The sequence below is a fragment of the Apis mellifera genome, linkage group LG1, assembly GCF_003254395.2.
Source record: "Apis mellifera strain DH4 linkage group LG1, Amel_HAv3.1, whole genome shotgun sequence".
Lineage (NCBI taxonomy): Eukaryota > Metazoa > Arthropoda > Insecta > Hymenoptera > Apidae > Apis > Apis mellifera.
This window is the reverse complement of record NC_037638.1, coordinates 6007176-6021356: the sequence shown is the minus strand read 5'-3', so window position 1 is coordinate 6021356 and position 14181 is coordinate 6007176. Positions and strand designations below refer to the sequence as shown.

The window sequence follows — 14181 nt, the reverse complement described above, 5'->3', positions numbered from 1 at the left end:
GAATTTACAAAAATTTTAGTTTAATAATTTTAACAGGAATGTTAAAGGTAATTTGAATTGCTGAAAACATAGAAAAAATATAATATATTTAATTTTAAATTTAAATTATTCTACCATATACATAATACATAAAATTAAGACTAATAGTTGAAATGTATGAAAGTGAATTGTTTTTTTATGTTATGAGATTACTATATGAGATTTTATATAATTATAACCCATATTTTGCAAAATAATTTTATAATAAACATAATATATATAAAAATTTTTTCAAATTTGACTAAATAAGGCAATATTTATTATGCATTCATTTACAGCTTTGAAATATATGAAATTTAATATACTAAACATGTTTATTTTATTTTTTTTCTTGTATTATTATTTATTTCTTCAACAAATGAGTAAGATCTTTGTTTTGTTTCTGAAGCATAATATCTGTCTTTTCTGCTTTATCTGTTATGTTATCAATCAAATCATTTTGTAAATCTATTTCTTCTGATAATCCTATTGCTAAACCTTTCAATCTAGCTAATGAACCACTCATTTCATCTAAATTTTTTTCTAATATTTTATTCACATTATTACTTAAACGATTTGTACTCTCTACATCATCTATGCCACGTAATTTTAATGCTGAACTTGTATTAACTATATTAGTCTGTACTTGTTCTAAAGAATTAGATAAAGCAGGAGATGCCATAGATTCTGAACTAGAAGATTCTGATAATATTGTTGATGGTATTGGTGCATCCATTGATTTACCACTGAGATAATTTTTAAGACTTCCAAATACACTTTTTATTCCTTGGATATGTTTTTGACTAAATCTTAATGTACTATTGATATCATCTAATCTTTTTTCTGTTCTTTCCAATTGTTCTCTCTGTCTAATGAGTTCCTGAAATAAAATCATTAATAACTATGAATTAAAAATCATTAAAAAAAAATGTATTAAAAAAATATATTTAAATGCATGCAAAATGCATGTAAAATATAAAAAAATATATAATATATAAAAAATTAAATTTTTTAAATTCTAATTTAAATAAATATATAAATATGTTATATGATATTTTATTTTCAATAAGAATAAATATATACACAACAAATAAGAACATAGATATAAAATTATATGATATATTTCAAGAAAGACATTTAAAATAATAATAATCATATATTATAGAAATATATACATGTATAAAAATATAAATATTTATTATAATTATTAATTATAATTATAATTAATAATGTTAAATATTTGCAGTTACCTCTGCAGTAGCAGCTCCAATTTGTTCAGAATCTCTTAATAAAGAAATAGATCTTTCTGTTGATTGTATTGTACGTTCTTCTATTTCTTTTTTTCGTTGAAATAATTGTTGACGTTTTTGTTCGAATTCGTTGTCAGAATTACTATAATGATTGTAAGTCATACGAGTAGAAGATCTCGATGGTGCACTTTTTAGAAACGTTTCATCATCGATGTCATCTTCGAAAGAGAAAAATGGATTTTTTGGATCACTTAAGTAATTCTGACTTGCCATTTCGTAGCACAGCACACACTAAATGAAATTTTTTTTTTAAGTTTTAAAGTCTGGTTAGATTTTTTGACAAAGTGACATTCGTAGACACGTAAGATCTAAAGATATGTTATACTAGATGGCATTCTATGCATAAGTGAATATGTAGATATCACTGCCATCAGTGATTCTCAACATTTTAATGATAAATCATGATTTTCAAATTTAAATTGTTTTTTATTTGTTATTTAATGATTTATGTTATTTAAAAATGTTTATTTATAAAATATTTATTATTTTGTTAGATTTCAATCCAATTTGTTCCATTTTCTTAATTTTAAGATATTTATTTTTTTATACTTATTTCTTATAATAAAAGATATTTCTATAATATTAAATGAAACAAATATAGATAAAAAATTTAAATAATGAGAGAACAAAAAGACAGTAAAATTAGGAAATCAGTATTATTTCCAGAATACCATAAATGAAACAAATATACACGGAAAGGGAATAATAAAAGAAAAATAGAGATAAGGTAAAAGTTAACTATTAGCACTATTTAAAAAGTATCATAGATGAAGAATTAAAAATAAGTTCCATCTCTTGAATACTATTAAAGAAATATTTTTCGATATTCAAGAGATGGTGCTGATCTTTAATTCTTATACTTTCTTATTCTGTTTTTGAAGAAATATTATTGACATTTAAATGGCATTGACAATTCTTATATTATTTCTACTTTTTTCTTGCTATGTTTCATTTACAAAATGAAGATGGCGATAGTTTCACAATTTTCCTCCTATTTTTGTTTTTATTATTTGTTTTTGTTATCTTATTCATAGCGCATGATCAGAGAAAAAATGGAGAATGTCAATTGAATAACTTATTATTTTTCTTTCAAAATTACAATTTTATTTTAATTTGTAATGTAAAAAATACAAATATTATATTTTAAGTTATTATTATATCTTTAATAATAATCTTTAAAAAATAATATACTTTGGTATATTATAATGAGTATTCAAAACAAATTATGATTAAAAAAATGAAAAAAAAAAAAATTAGTAATATGCATAATATTTTTATATAATAATATTTTTTCTGATTTTTAAAAAAATATTAAAAAATAACGAAATCAAAATTTATTTTTAGTTCTCGTTTAATAATTTCAATTATAAAATTAATTTTTTATAATTGAAAAAATATACGCGATAATTTAAATTCACTATTTCCATTAGTTATTAGTTTTTTTATTATAATATAAATATAATTATATTATTTAAAATGTATTTTATATATGATTACAATTATTCAAAATATTTATTATATTCTTCAAAAATTAATGTAACAATTGATAAAACAGTATGTAATTTCAAATAATTATATAGTAAGTGCTGCCCCCAAGCGATAAAATATTTAAATATAAACTATAACTGTCGTTCTCTGCTTTTCAAATATGCCAGTGAGAGCATATCGATTCTAGTGTAAGAAAGTTAACCAACGACTTCACACGAACGGTTTGTGAGTTACGTTTTCTTCGTTTAAAATAATCTGTTACAAATAATAGATAATATGGAATCTGCTATTGTTCATCTTGAACAAAGCGTAAGTATTTTTATTAGTTTTTATTCATTTTCGGATTGTTCATTTTGAATGTTATTTATGTTTTTCAATAACTATTAAATCTATATTGAATTCAAGCGAATGTCAAATGCTATTTTATTATATAAATAATAAATTAATATTTTATAAATTATTGAATGTTATAGGTGCAAAAGGCTGATGGAAAACTAGACATGATTGCATGGCAAATTGATGCTTTTGAAAAAGAATTTGAAGATCCTGGTAGTGAGGTATGTTTTGTTTAAGAAAATATGACTTATATATTTTTTATTAATTGTTTATTAAATAAAATTCATAGATAGTTAGCAAAAAATTATATTTTTCTTTAAATGTCAATTGTTAAATTAATAGGAAAAAATTTAGTTAGAAAAAATTATAATTCAACTTATTTGCTTAAAGGGTATCAAATTTAAAATTTAAATTGCTATTTTTATTTTTATTCTTTTTTATGCTTTTAACAGATTTCTGTGCTTCGTCTATTACGGTCTGTTCATCAAGTCACAAAAGATTATCAGAACCTTCGGCAAGAAATATTGGAGGTTCAACAATTGCAAAAGCAACTTTCAGATTCCCTTAAAGCACAATTATCTCAAGTGCATGGACATTTTAACTTATTACGCAATAAAATAGTAGGACAAAATAAAAATCTACAATTAAAATAAGATTAAAATTTTTTATTTATATTTAAAGTATAATTTAAATATATTTTTTAAATTATACTTAATTTATAATTTTTTATTATAAAATTATTATTAATATTTTAAATCAAAAGTTATTAAAATAACATCAAAAGAATGTTATGTTAAAATGTTGCATATTATATTATCTAAAAAATTCAATATCTGATATATTATTATAAATATGTTGATAATTATCAATAATTATCAACATATTATCATATTATTATTAGAAATACTTATAATAAATATATTCATTTTATTTGCTTCATAATATAATGATAATTATAAAAAAATATTTGTTTAACAAACATATATATAAATTTACTAATACTAAAAAAATATAGTTGCAATTTTTATATATAAAATTTTTTGTAATATAAAAATATCCAATATTAGTATATCTTCCAAATACTATTTGTGTCTGATCATAAACATTTATGAAAGACTATTTTATGTAAAATATATTAAAATTTTTTTTATATTTTAATATCTTTGTGTATATATCTAATATAATCAAAGAAAAAATATATAATTATGATTGATTTATTATTAAGTATAATAATTTATTACTCAATTTTATTGTTTAATTTATAAATAGTATGGGAACAATAGATATTGCAGACAAATAATTTATTTAACTTTCTCTGTAAGTGTATTATTGGGGGCCAATCTATGTGCTTGTATATCCATGAAAAATAAGTAAGATTTGAAAATATCACTTTCATTTTTATATAAGATGTGTTAATTATATGATTAGACACACTTATATTAAATTTGATTTAAATATATAGAATTATAGAAATTTAAAGTTTAAATAATTAAATAGTATTATTATAAATAATAATTTAAATAATTATTATAATTATTATAATATTTGAAAAATCAAAATTAAAAAATATTCTTAATTTTTTATCCGTGTAGAATTTATAATTACAATGCCAAATTTTATTTATATCTATTAAAATATAGTAGAATAACATACATTTATAATATATATTGAATGACAGCATGTTTAAAAATAAATTTACATTTATTTAAATTTTTATTATTATTTTTTAAAAAACAATTTTTTAAGATAATTTTTTAAAATATGTACAATTCTTATTAAAATTTATATAATTGATAAATTTTAATTTTTTCTATATGTTATTATGATCAAATTTTATCAATTGATCATCAATCAATCAAAATGATCATGATAATATGTTTTTATATAAAAACAGAAGATATAAGTAAATTTTAAATTTCTAATATTTAATTGTAACAAAGTTATACTTTTTATCTAAAATATGTGAATAATATATAACTATATTCATTATAATTATTCTGTAGTTAACTATTTCTTCTGTAACAATAATCTTGTCTATTCCTATATTCATAATACATATATAATTGAAAACTATTTCTTGATAACTATAACAACAAAAATTTTCTGCTGAAATTAGTATTTTAAAGAATAACTTACATATACAACATTGTTATGATTTATAAATTTGTTTTGTAATTGTTTTTAATATATAAATTTTATTGTATGTATATAATATGTATAGAGTAGGAAAAATTGCGAGCATATTTTATGACACAAAAGGATAAAGATAGGAAGGTTCAAAGCCAATTGTTGCATATATTAGGGTATGAAAAATTAAAATTGCCTTAAGACACAGATGTGCATTCAGTGAGCTATGTTGGAGTTAAAGAGAAAAGTCTGTTATTTAGTAATACATAAATAGCATACTTTCATATATCTTGATTGGTCAATTACGTGCATTTCAAGAAAATGTTTTAATCTTTTTCATAATTTCAAATTTGTACAAATTGATTACAGATTTGTGTTAGCAATTACATTTTCAAGTTAACATTATATATTTCAAATATTTATCTTATATCTGCCTTTTTTTTTTTTATTTCTCTCCTATTCCATGTTTCACAAAACAGATAAAAAAAAAAAAAAAACAAGATCTGTAAGTGTTTGCATTTTCTTGAATGGAGTAACTGAGTTTCATGACCATAAAATTATTAATTGTTCACATAATAAAATAGTAATTCTCTTCAAACTTAATGCAAGTCGATTATCTATTTAAACGTAATTTACGAGAAACTCCTCTAAGTCAATACTAATAGTTCAGAAAGAAAAAAAGAATATTTGTGATACTCAGTGACTCGCACGTTTATCAGAGTTTATTTATATTTCAGTTAATCAACCGTGTATCCGGTTTCAATTAAAGGCACAGAGTATTAACTGAAAATATAAATTAACTTCTAGATTGACCTCTAGCCTTTATCTAAGCAATTAGATCTGTCAATATCGAAACTATATCGATGCATATATGTATATGTAGTAATATCAATCATAGTCACGTGTTTGTTTTTTATTTTATTTTATTGTTATATAGCGTGTTACAATATAAAAATAAATTTAATTTAATTATATATAGGTCACAATGATGTCACTATATCGATCTATGAATTTTTTTATCATCAAAATGTTAATGATTTTTATTTTATCATATATGCATAATTGTATTTCAAATCAATCATTTTATTTATAAAAGAAAAAACATTTTTTTTATTCATATAAAAGATAAATTTATATTTTGATATTTTTTATTTTAGAATAAAATATTAATTCAATATAGATAGATTTTAATTGGAATAAAATATTTTTTTTATAAAAAATTTTATCTTTTTATCATAATTATGAGTTTAATAATGAAATTTTAGTTTTTAAAATATATACATGTGACTTTGATTTTAAGATAAGTAGTCTAATAGTCGTTAAAACTCGTTTTTTAGAATAATAGAAGGTAAGTGAAGAGAAAAATGGTCTGGAACACATTTGAAACGTGCCAAAGTACTTTGGTCAATTAGAATTAAATATTATATACATGTGTATATCGTTTTATTTCGATGTAATTGAACGCAGATTTCAGAGCATCTGCTTTTCTATATAGAGTACATATCATATTTTCACGATTTTCAAAAGTATACTTCATCTTTTTACTCGTGATATTTCTAACAGAAAAGAAATCACTGATCTTTTGTTTAAACTTGATTCCATCTTAATCCTAATACAAGAGAAAAAAAAAACAAAAAAATATTGTAATTGTATAAGGAAAAATTAATTAAAAACGTAGCAATTTTCTATTATTTATTCATCTTTTTAAATAAAAACATTCATTTTTATTTTATTTTATTATTTAATATCGTTTGTTTCTGACTATTGAAGGAAAATTTATTTTCCTATAATATATTTTGTAATTTTATTTAAAATATATAATATAATAATTGATTATTATTTCATATGTTATTCACAAAAAAAATAGTGTATTTCATGAAAAATCATAATTTATCATTTCTTTTTTTCAAAAATAATTAAATGATAACAATGATGAACTGCGTTTTTAATTAAAGACCTCGCATATATGTTTATATAAATGTTACAGATGAAATTTTGATGCATGTTGCACGCTTAGACATAATATAAACATAATGTATCGACCATTTATGTAGAATTTCTTTATTGTTTATTCATGAAATACGCGTTCAAGTGATTCGTAAAATTGTACAACTTGATTCCAGTCTATATTTTTTGTCTAATTTTATAATTAAAATTCTATACTTATATTAATGAAAATTATAATACAATTTTTAATTATTTTTGAAAAACCATTATTTCATATTAAATTTTTCATTCTATTTTATCGGAATAATATATAAATTTTAATAAGTAATATATTGTAAAAATCGTAGGGATATTTACTTCAATTTTTCAGACTGGAATTATATAGTATAAGATTCGAATCAAGCGTTGAAATTTATTAATCGTTTAATGTATTATACACGATTGCTCAAACATTTCGATGTATATTATACAAAATTATACGACTCAAATTGTATCTTTTTAGATATTTATCATGCTATTATGTAATAAATTGTTAACTCTGTAGCAAATCACTAACGAGAGATTTTTTTTTTTATAACCCTGTTTATAATTTTGTTCTTTTCATATTTTCAAATTAGATTAAAATAGTTAATAATTTAATATAATATCGTACAAAAATTTATAATATGTTATAAAATATTTATAGAAAATAAAATAATAATTTTTTTTCTAGTTATTTTACTATAAATATTTTTATTGTATATTATTAATCATCGCGAAGCGAATAAATTTTCAGAAAAAATACGTGTTCAAACTATTCGATCCTGAATATCAAGATGAGTCATGCATTTGGAATACACTTCATAAAAAAATCTGTTACATACATATATCATAAATATTAACAGTTTTTATGATCTCTTCAACGATATTTAATTTGACGAATTTTTTTTTCATTCATAACCTCAATTTCTTTTGTTCTTTTTTAAGTATGAATATTCATTTTTAATTAAAATTACTGTTTTTAAATTTTTGACAATATATTATTTATTATTTTGGAAATTAAATGAAAAAGAATACTTCTTTCAAATTATTAAAATTACGAATTTCTTTAGAAGTTATTAATATATCGATTGAAATCTTTAAAACTTTTGTCAGAATTCTAGAAACATTTTATCGTTTAGATTTTTATATAATAAATTTAACACATCATTTTCATATTTTTTCAGCATTTTTTTTTTTTTGAAAAAAAATCAAAATTACCTAACCTAATTATCTAAAATACCACATGTTAAATACTAAGTGAAATAGCGTAATCAATTACTCATATCCTCTTACCATCATTCAGAATGTGGCGGCCTTGCAAACTCTTTGATTAGCAGGTGATCATCGTTTAGAATGGCCAAGCCATTTTCTTGATGAGAAATTCTAGTAGTTGCGTATTATTTCTTTACTAGGGTAGGTCTGAAAGTTGATATATCAACAAGGTGAAACGCGCCATTTTTCGTGATATTCGCGTATGCTTTTTTAGGTCACGTGACTCGAGTACGGTCGAGGGATTTGCGATAGGAAATGAGATGACTGCGTGCTGAAGATTTTTTGACAAATTTAAAAACTGAATTTTTAATTAGAATAAAATGATTTTTACATGTGTAATAGTAGTGCTTTTTTTGTGTTTGCGATTTCATAAAGTTTTTTATGATTTTCATTAGTGAAAAGAGTAATATATATATGATAAATATATATATATATATAAAGATATAGAAAATAATTTTTCAATATTATGCATTGAGATTTAATGAGAATTATTTTTGAATTTGAAAGATAATTTTAGATTTAAAAAAAAAGAATTATATATATTTACTCATTGGAAATTTTGCATAAGTTTTAAAAAAAGAATTTGAAAAATATTTTAAATTTAACATTGAATGATTTTGAAATTACAAAAATTGTAAAAATGATAATATTTAATAAAAGTAATTAGAAAATCTAATAAAAGAATTATGAATATTTACTGAAAAAGATAAAAGTAGTGTATAAAACTTTTTTCTTTTCTTTATTAAAAATTAAATTTTTTAAAAAAGATATAATATTAGTAAAAAAATATTCACCAAATAAATGTATTTAAATTTTTTATTTGAGTATATATATATATATGTGTGTGTGTGTGCATATTATGAGAACAAAAAGTTTAAGTCTTGTTTTTATTGGATAATAATTTTACATAAAATATGTTTGGAAAGGTTTGTTGAGAGTGTAAAAGAGTAGAACATGCATAAGGCAAGATCTTTAATGCAGTTGCCTACAGCATCTAGTTAAAATAGAAAATTTATTTTTTTGACTTCAAACAATTTGTGACTTTTTAATCTGTTATTCGAGAAAAAAAATGAAAAATAAAAAAAGAATGAAAAATTTTTATTTCTCTCTGCGGTTGAATGCTTTTTCGTTTGTATAAATTTATTCATACACGTAAAATTCAAGAATCATGCTTGCCTTTTTTTCCATTTATCCAAACATGTATAAATATATACATATGAGTAAAGATATTTTTTTATATTTACAATATAAAAATTTCTAACAATATAAATAAAATATTTTAAATATTTACATTGAATAAAATTCTTTTAAATAAATAAAAATTCCAATCTTATATTTAAATTATTTTACAATTATTAAGATTTTTATTTTTTTAGAGGTTAATAGCACGAAATAAATACTTGTTTATGTATGATGTAGATATTTATATTCACTTTGTCCAAAAAAAAAAAGAATGAATTTATATTTTAAAAATTTGCAAAAAATAAATCATGAGATTTTTGATTTTGTAATTTTTTCATTATAAAAAAAAAAAAAGATTTAAATTGTTTTGAAAATTTGAAAACAAATTTCTCTATTAAAATTTTTAATTCGATTAATTTTATTTTTTTTATTTTTAAATAATTTTCTAACAAATTTCTCTTTTCTGTTTAGAATGTATTTAATGCAAAAGTTTTTGTTACAAAGAAGATAATATCTGAATGCAACTTTACATGCATTTCAAATTGAAACGAAGATGTCTCTTCCCTTTTTTATTAGATTTTCAATTTTCATGCATAAATGTTTATGTTCAAAAGAATCTAGGCAAATAAGATGACAACAGTTATCTCGTTATGAAAATTCTTGAACAGCTTATGCGTTTGATGCGATTATAATGCAACAATCGTCGTTCCTTGAAGTTGCAAATACATGTAAATTATGTGACTAGAAATATTATTTGATTTCTAAAACGAGCGACCATGGTCTTACTAATTTGATTTAAAAATTTAAATAACTTTATAAATATTTATCAAGAAATGAAACATGGAATACTTTCTCGCTTTACATTTAAATATCTCTAAAAATATTCTTCACTAATAAAAATGTCTAATTTTTCTAATTAAAAATGTTCGAAATACAAATTCAATTTTCTTATAAAAAAGAAAAAAAAATACAATTTTTAATTGCTAAAATATTATTCCTAACTTTAGATAGACTTTCTTTTCAAATATTTTTTATATCATTTATTTTGTTTATTTTTTTCTCGTAAAATGAATTTATCATAAATTTAATTATTCAGCATTTTTAATTCAAATGTTTTCCATCCATTATATAAATACACGAAACGTGAACTGATCATTTCTCGCGATTAAACACACATTCGTCTATTCGTCAGTGTGGTTGAATACTTGACACAAAAAGGAAAAGCAATTTCCCTTAGACACCCTGTCACACGATGCGAAAGAACAGAAGATTCTTCTTTGTTCAAATTATACTCTTGTAGTCATTCTTTTCTCTTTATAACTTAAACTTGGAATATTTCCAGCAATATCCCCACTTGAAATATTGAAAATATTAATATTAACCAAAACAATGATTGATTCCTTTTGTAAAAGAAGTACTATTTTTATTTTTGAAAAATGAACATCCATAAAAAAAGAAAAATACTTTTATTCTATAATTACTTATGCCAAATTAAAATTAAATTATTCTTTGTTTGTTTAAATGTCAATCATACTTCCACTTTGATAGTTTAATTTTAAATAAAATATTCAGAGAGAGATTTATTAATAAATTATGGGCAGAAAAGAAATTTTATTTAATCTTATTGTAACTATTATTACAATGATAATGGTAATTTATAATGGTATTGATACAATTAAGATGAATAAAAGTTTCATTGTATAGAAGTTATAAAATTTCAATTATCCCTTAAAATCTTTTAAATAAAAGTAGAGAGAGATACGAGGTAAGTGTCATCTTTTAATACTACTATTGTGGCCAGGATATTGGGTCAAATCAATATTAGATAATCCCGGTTTTCCAGTTATAACGTGTTCGCACAGTTGATGGGAATTCTAGGTATAATTCTAGCAATAAGAGCAATAAGAAGAATTTCACACTTTCTCGCCTTTCAAAACTCGGTTATAATTATTTCTTCTAAACGCTCTCGCTTGTTGATTAAATAATTAATCAACGAGATCCACCAACCTTTTTATTATTTCATTGAATTTATGTGACAAACTTAATTTGAACAAGTAGGTTGAACAATTTCTGAAACTTTTCTTTCCTCGAATTTTATTTTTTAATATCATCAGATGTGAATAATCTCGTTTCTAAATTGTGTACATATATTTATTCTTGTAAATTTATTAAATCACATTCAATATTAATTATAACATCATCCAACCTTTTGCGATCAGCAAGCAGCATTTCATAATTTAATCCTCAAATTTTGTTGAAACTTTATTTCAAAATATTAAAATTTAAATGTGTATTCTTTAAACATTCAAGATTTTATTAAATTTTATTAAAACTCTTCCTTCTTCTAGTTTCATTATTCATCTCAGTACGATCTTTTTAATTGAATAATTTTGATGTATGCGAAGAAAAAATTCCAGTTAAATTTCAGATAAAAATACAAAGCAGCGTTTCTCGCATTGAGCCGAGGCCCGGAACCGGATGCAGAAGGCGAGGGATCGATCTTGCCTCGAGGGTGTTGGCCAAGTACAACGTTTACGGCCGCGTGAATGCACTGCCATGGCGAACCTCCTGAACCGGTCATCCGGTTGAATCATTTCGTCTGGTTAAAAGGAAAAGCGTGCAGCCACGCAATTCTTGACAAAGTAAAAATGGAGCCGATTCTGCGTATTAAATTTACTTAAACCAGCGTTTCTCAACCTTTCGAATTGCGAACGTTTTAATAGCTAAAAAGAAAAAAAATCTATGAATCTCCTTTTCGTGTTTTTTCACGAAAAATAATGTTGTTAATAATAAAATATCGCGATGTAATTGTGATGAAATGAACAGATAAAGAGGCAATAAAAATTTTTCTCTTAAAATGTACAATGTTGTTGAAATTTTGAAAATTAAAAAAAAAAAAAGATATTTAACGAAATTTTACTATACATTTATTTTATTAATGAAATTGCTTGAAACGATTACTTAACAATCGAAATAAATACACGCAGCATTTTCTGTTCAAACAATCCAAGAGTTGGAAGTAGACCAAGAATCGAAATTAAATGGAGCAAGGTAAATATTTACACACGTATCTACGTATAAATTATGTACACGAAAGGCGTATTAGGTTTCATGTAACAATATAGGAATGGATTTGTTCAATTTACATGTTGCATAATCAAGATTAATTCAAAGTAATAAAATCATTATAGAGAAAAAAAGAGATTAAAAACTTTTTAATTATAATTTATTTAATATTTACGATATTTTATCTCATAGTCGAGCTTACAATTTATAATAAAATATCTGATAATCGAAAGTTAAAGTTCTAAGATGAAATAATAGAAAATTTAAATAATGGAAAATTAATATAAATAGGGAGATGAACGTTTTGGAAAGATTCGATCACTTTACGAACGCTAAGTTATGGTTCTCAAACTGAGATAAGTATTCTCAATGATGGAGTTACTTTTACCAAGTTAATAAACAACTTTAACGTGATATAATTCGATATAGAAAAAAACTGTATGTTATAATTAAAATTTCGAAATGTATCATCTGATCTGCACATGATTAAATGTTCAACAAATAAGTTTAAAGGATTACTCTTTGAAAGTGACTAAACTTGTATATACATTTATCTTAAGATGATCAAATGTTAAATTTTACTAGTAAATCAACTAATTTTTATTCGTAATAGTTAATAAGAAAAATAATAATACGTGAGTATTTAAATAACGCAAAAAATAATCAAATATATTTTATTTTTTTTTAAATATTCACTTCAAAGTTATAAAACGATAATTAGAAATGAGAGGCACGGATCGATTAATGTCCTCTAACCTATAAAGAAGCCGATTAATTTGCTTGATGAATAAAAATTAATCAACGAGAGTACAAGTACCAATATTATTAAATAATAATCCATTGACAAATTTAATTAAAATTTCAAATATATTTTCCATCTTTCATCACGAATAGAAATAAGGAAAATAAAGAATAATCATAGATCTAATAAAAAATTTAATTTTTTCATTTAATAAATTGCTTTAAAATAATTTTGCCATCCCCACGTTTCGATAGCGGAAAATTAATGGACTGGCATCCATTTAAACCGGGCTACGTGTGATGAAGGAGTTCGACGACCGAGGTAAATCCATCGATAAATCGAGCGGATCCACGTCGGTTAGAAATTTGCGAGAAATCGCGCAGACAAAGACAGAGGGGACCAACCTCCGAGACGTTTGCAATTTCCTCTTCGCGGTGTTTGTAACTCAAGAGCAAGATACTTTGCACGCTCAATTTCCATCGCGTGTCGCGCGAAAGTGCATCATCACCACCGAATACAATTTCAATTTCTCACTGCATTTAGATTTATTCGTGTATGAAAGTGTTTCTCATGGATGTATAATTCCAATGATACAGTTTATGATGTAGATTGCATCGTATATCGAGATGGAATATTTTTATCCATTTATTTTCGTGAGTGAAATTTTTATAT

The 14181-nt window shown here is 22.4% G+C and overlaps 2 protein-coding genes across 2 annotated transcripts; one reads left to right on the top strand and one right to left on the bottom strand.

Moving 5' to 3' along the window:
- Positions 1–356: 356 nt before the first annotated feature.
- On the bottom strand, positions 357–1668 carry LOC552038 (synaptosomal-associated protein 29). Its single transcript, XM_624418.6, has 2 exons — positions 1269–1668; positions 357–898 (listed from the first exon to the last, which is right to left on the bottom strand). The coding sequence occupies exons 1-2, from the start codon at positions 1539–1541 to the stop codon at positions 383–385; spliced, it is 789 nt and encodes a 262-aa protein (XP_624421.1). The 5' UTR covers positions 1542–1668; the 3' UTR covers positions 357–382.
- A 1291-nt stretch (positions 1669–2959) lies between these two features.
- LOC725746 lies at positions 2960–3945 on the top strand. Its single transcript, XM_006563253.3, has 3 exons — positions 2960–3125; positions 3290–3373; positions 3605–3945. Exons 1-3 carry the CDS (start codon positions 3093–3095, stop codon positions 3803–3805), a joined length of 318 nt encoding a protein of 105 aa, XP_006563316.1. The 5' UTR covers positions 2960–3092; the 3' UTR covers positions 3806–3945.
- Positions 3946–14181: the final 10236 nt, after the last annotated feature.

Bases quoted from the DNA above. Each gene is read 5' to 3' on its own strand.
- LOC552038 (XM_624418.6), bottom strand. From the start codon at position 1,541: ATGGCAAGTCAGAATTACTTAAGTGATCCAAAAAATCCATTTTTCTCT. The intron at 899-1,268 runs GTAACTGCAAAT...ATTTTATTTCAG, and splicing joins TTGGAGCTGCTACTGCAGAG to GAACTCATTAGACAGAGAGA.
- LOC725746 (XM_006563253.3), top strand. From the start codon at position 3,093: ATGGAATCTGCTATTGTTCATCTTGAACAAAGC. The intron at 3,126-3,289 runs GTAAGTATTTTT...TGAATGTTATAG, and splicing joins TTGTTCATCTTGAACAAAGC to GTGCAAAAGGCTGATGGAAA. The intron at 3,374-3,604 runs GTATGTTTTGTT...TGCTTTTAACAG, and splicing joins TTGAAGATCCTGGTAGTGAG to ATTTCTGTGCTTCGTCTATT.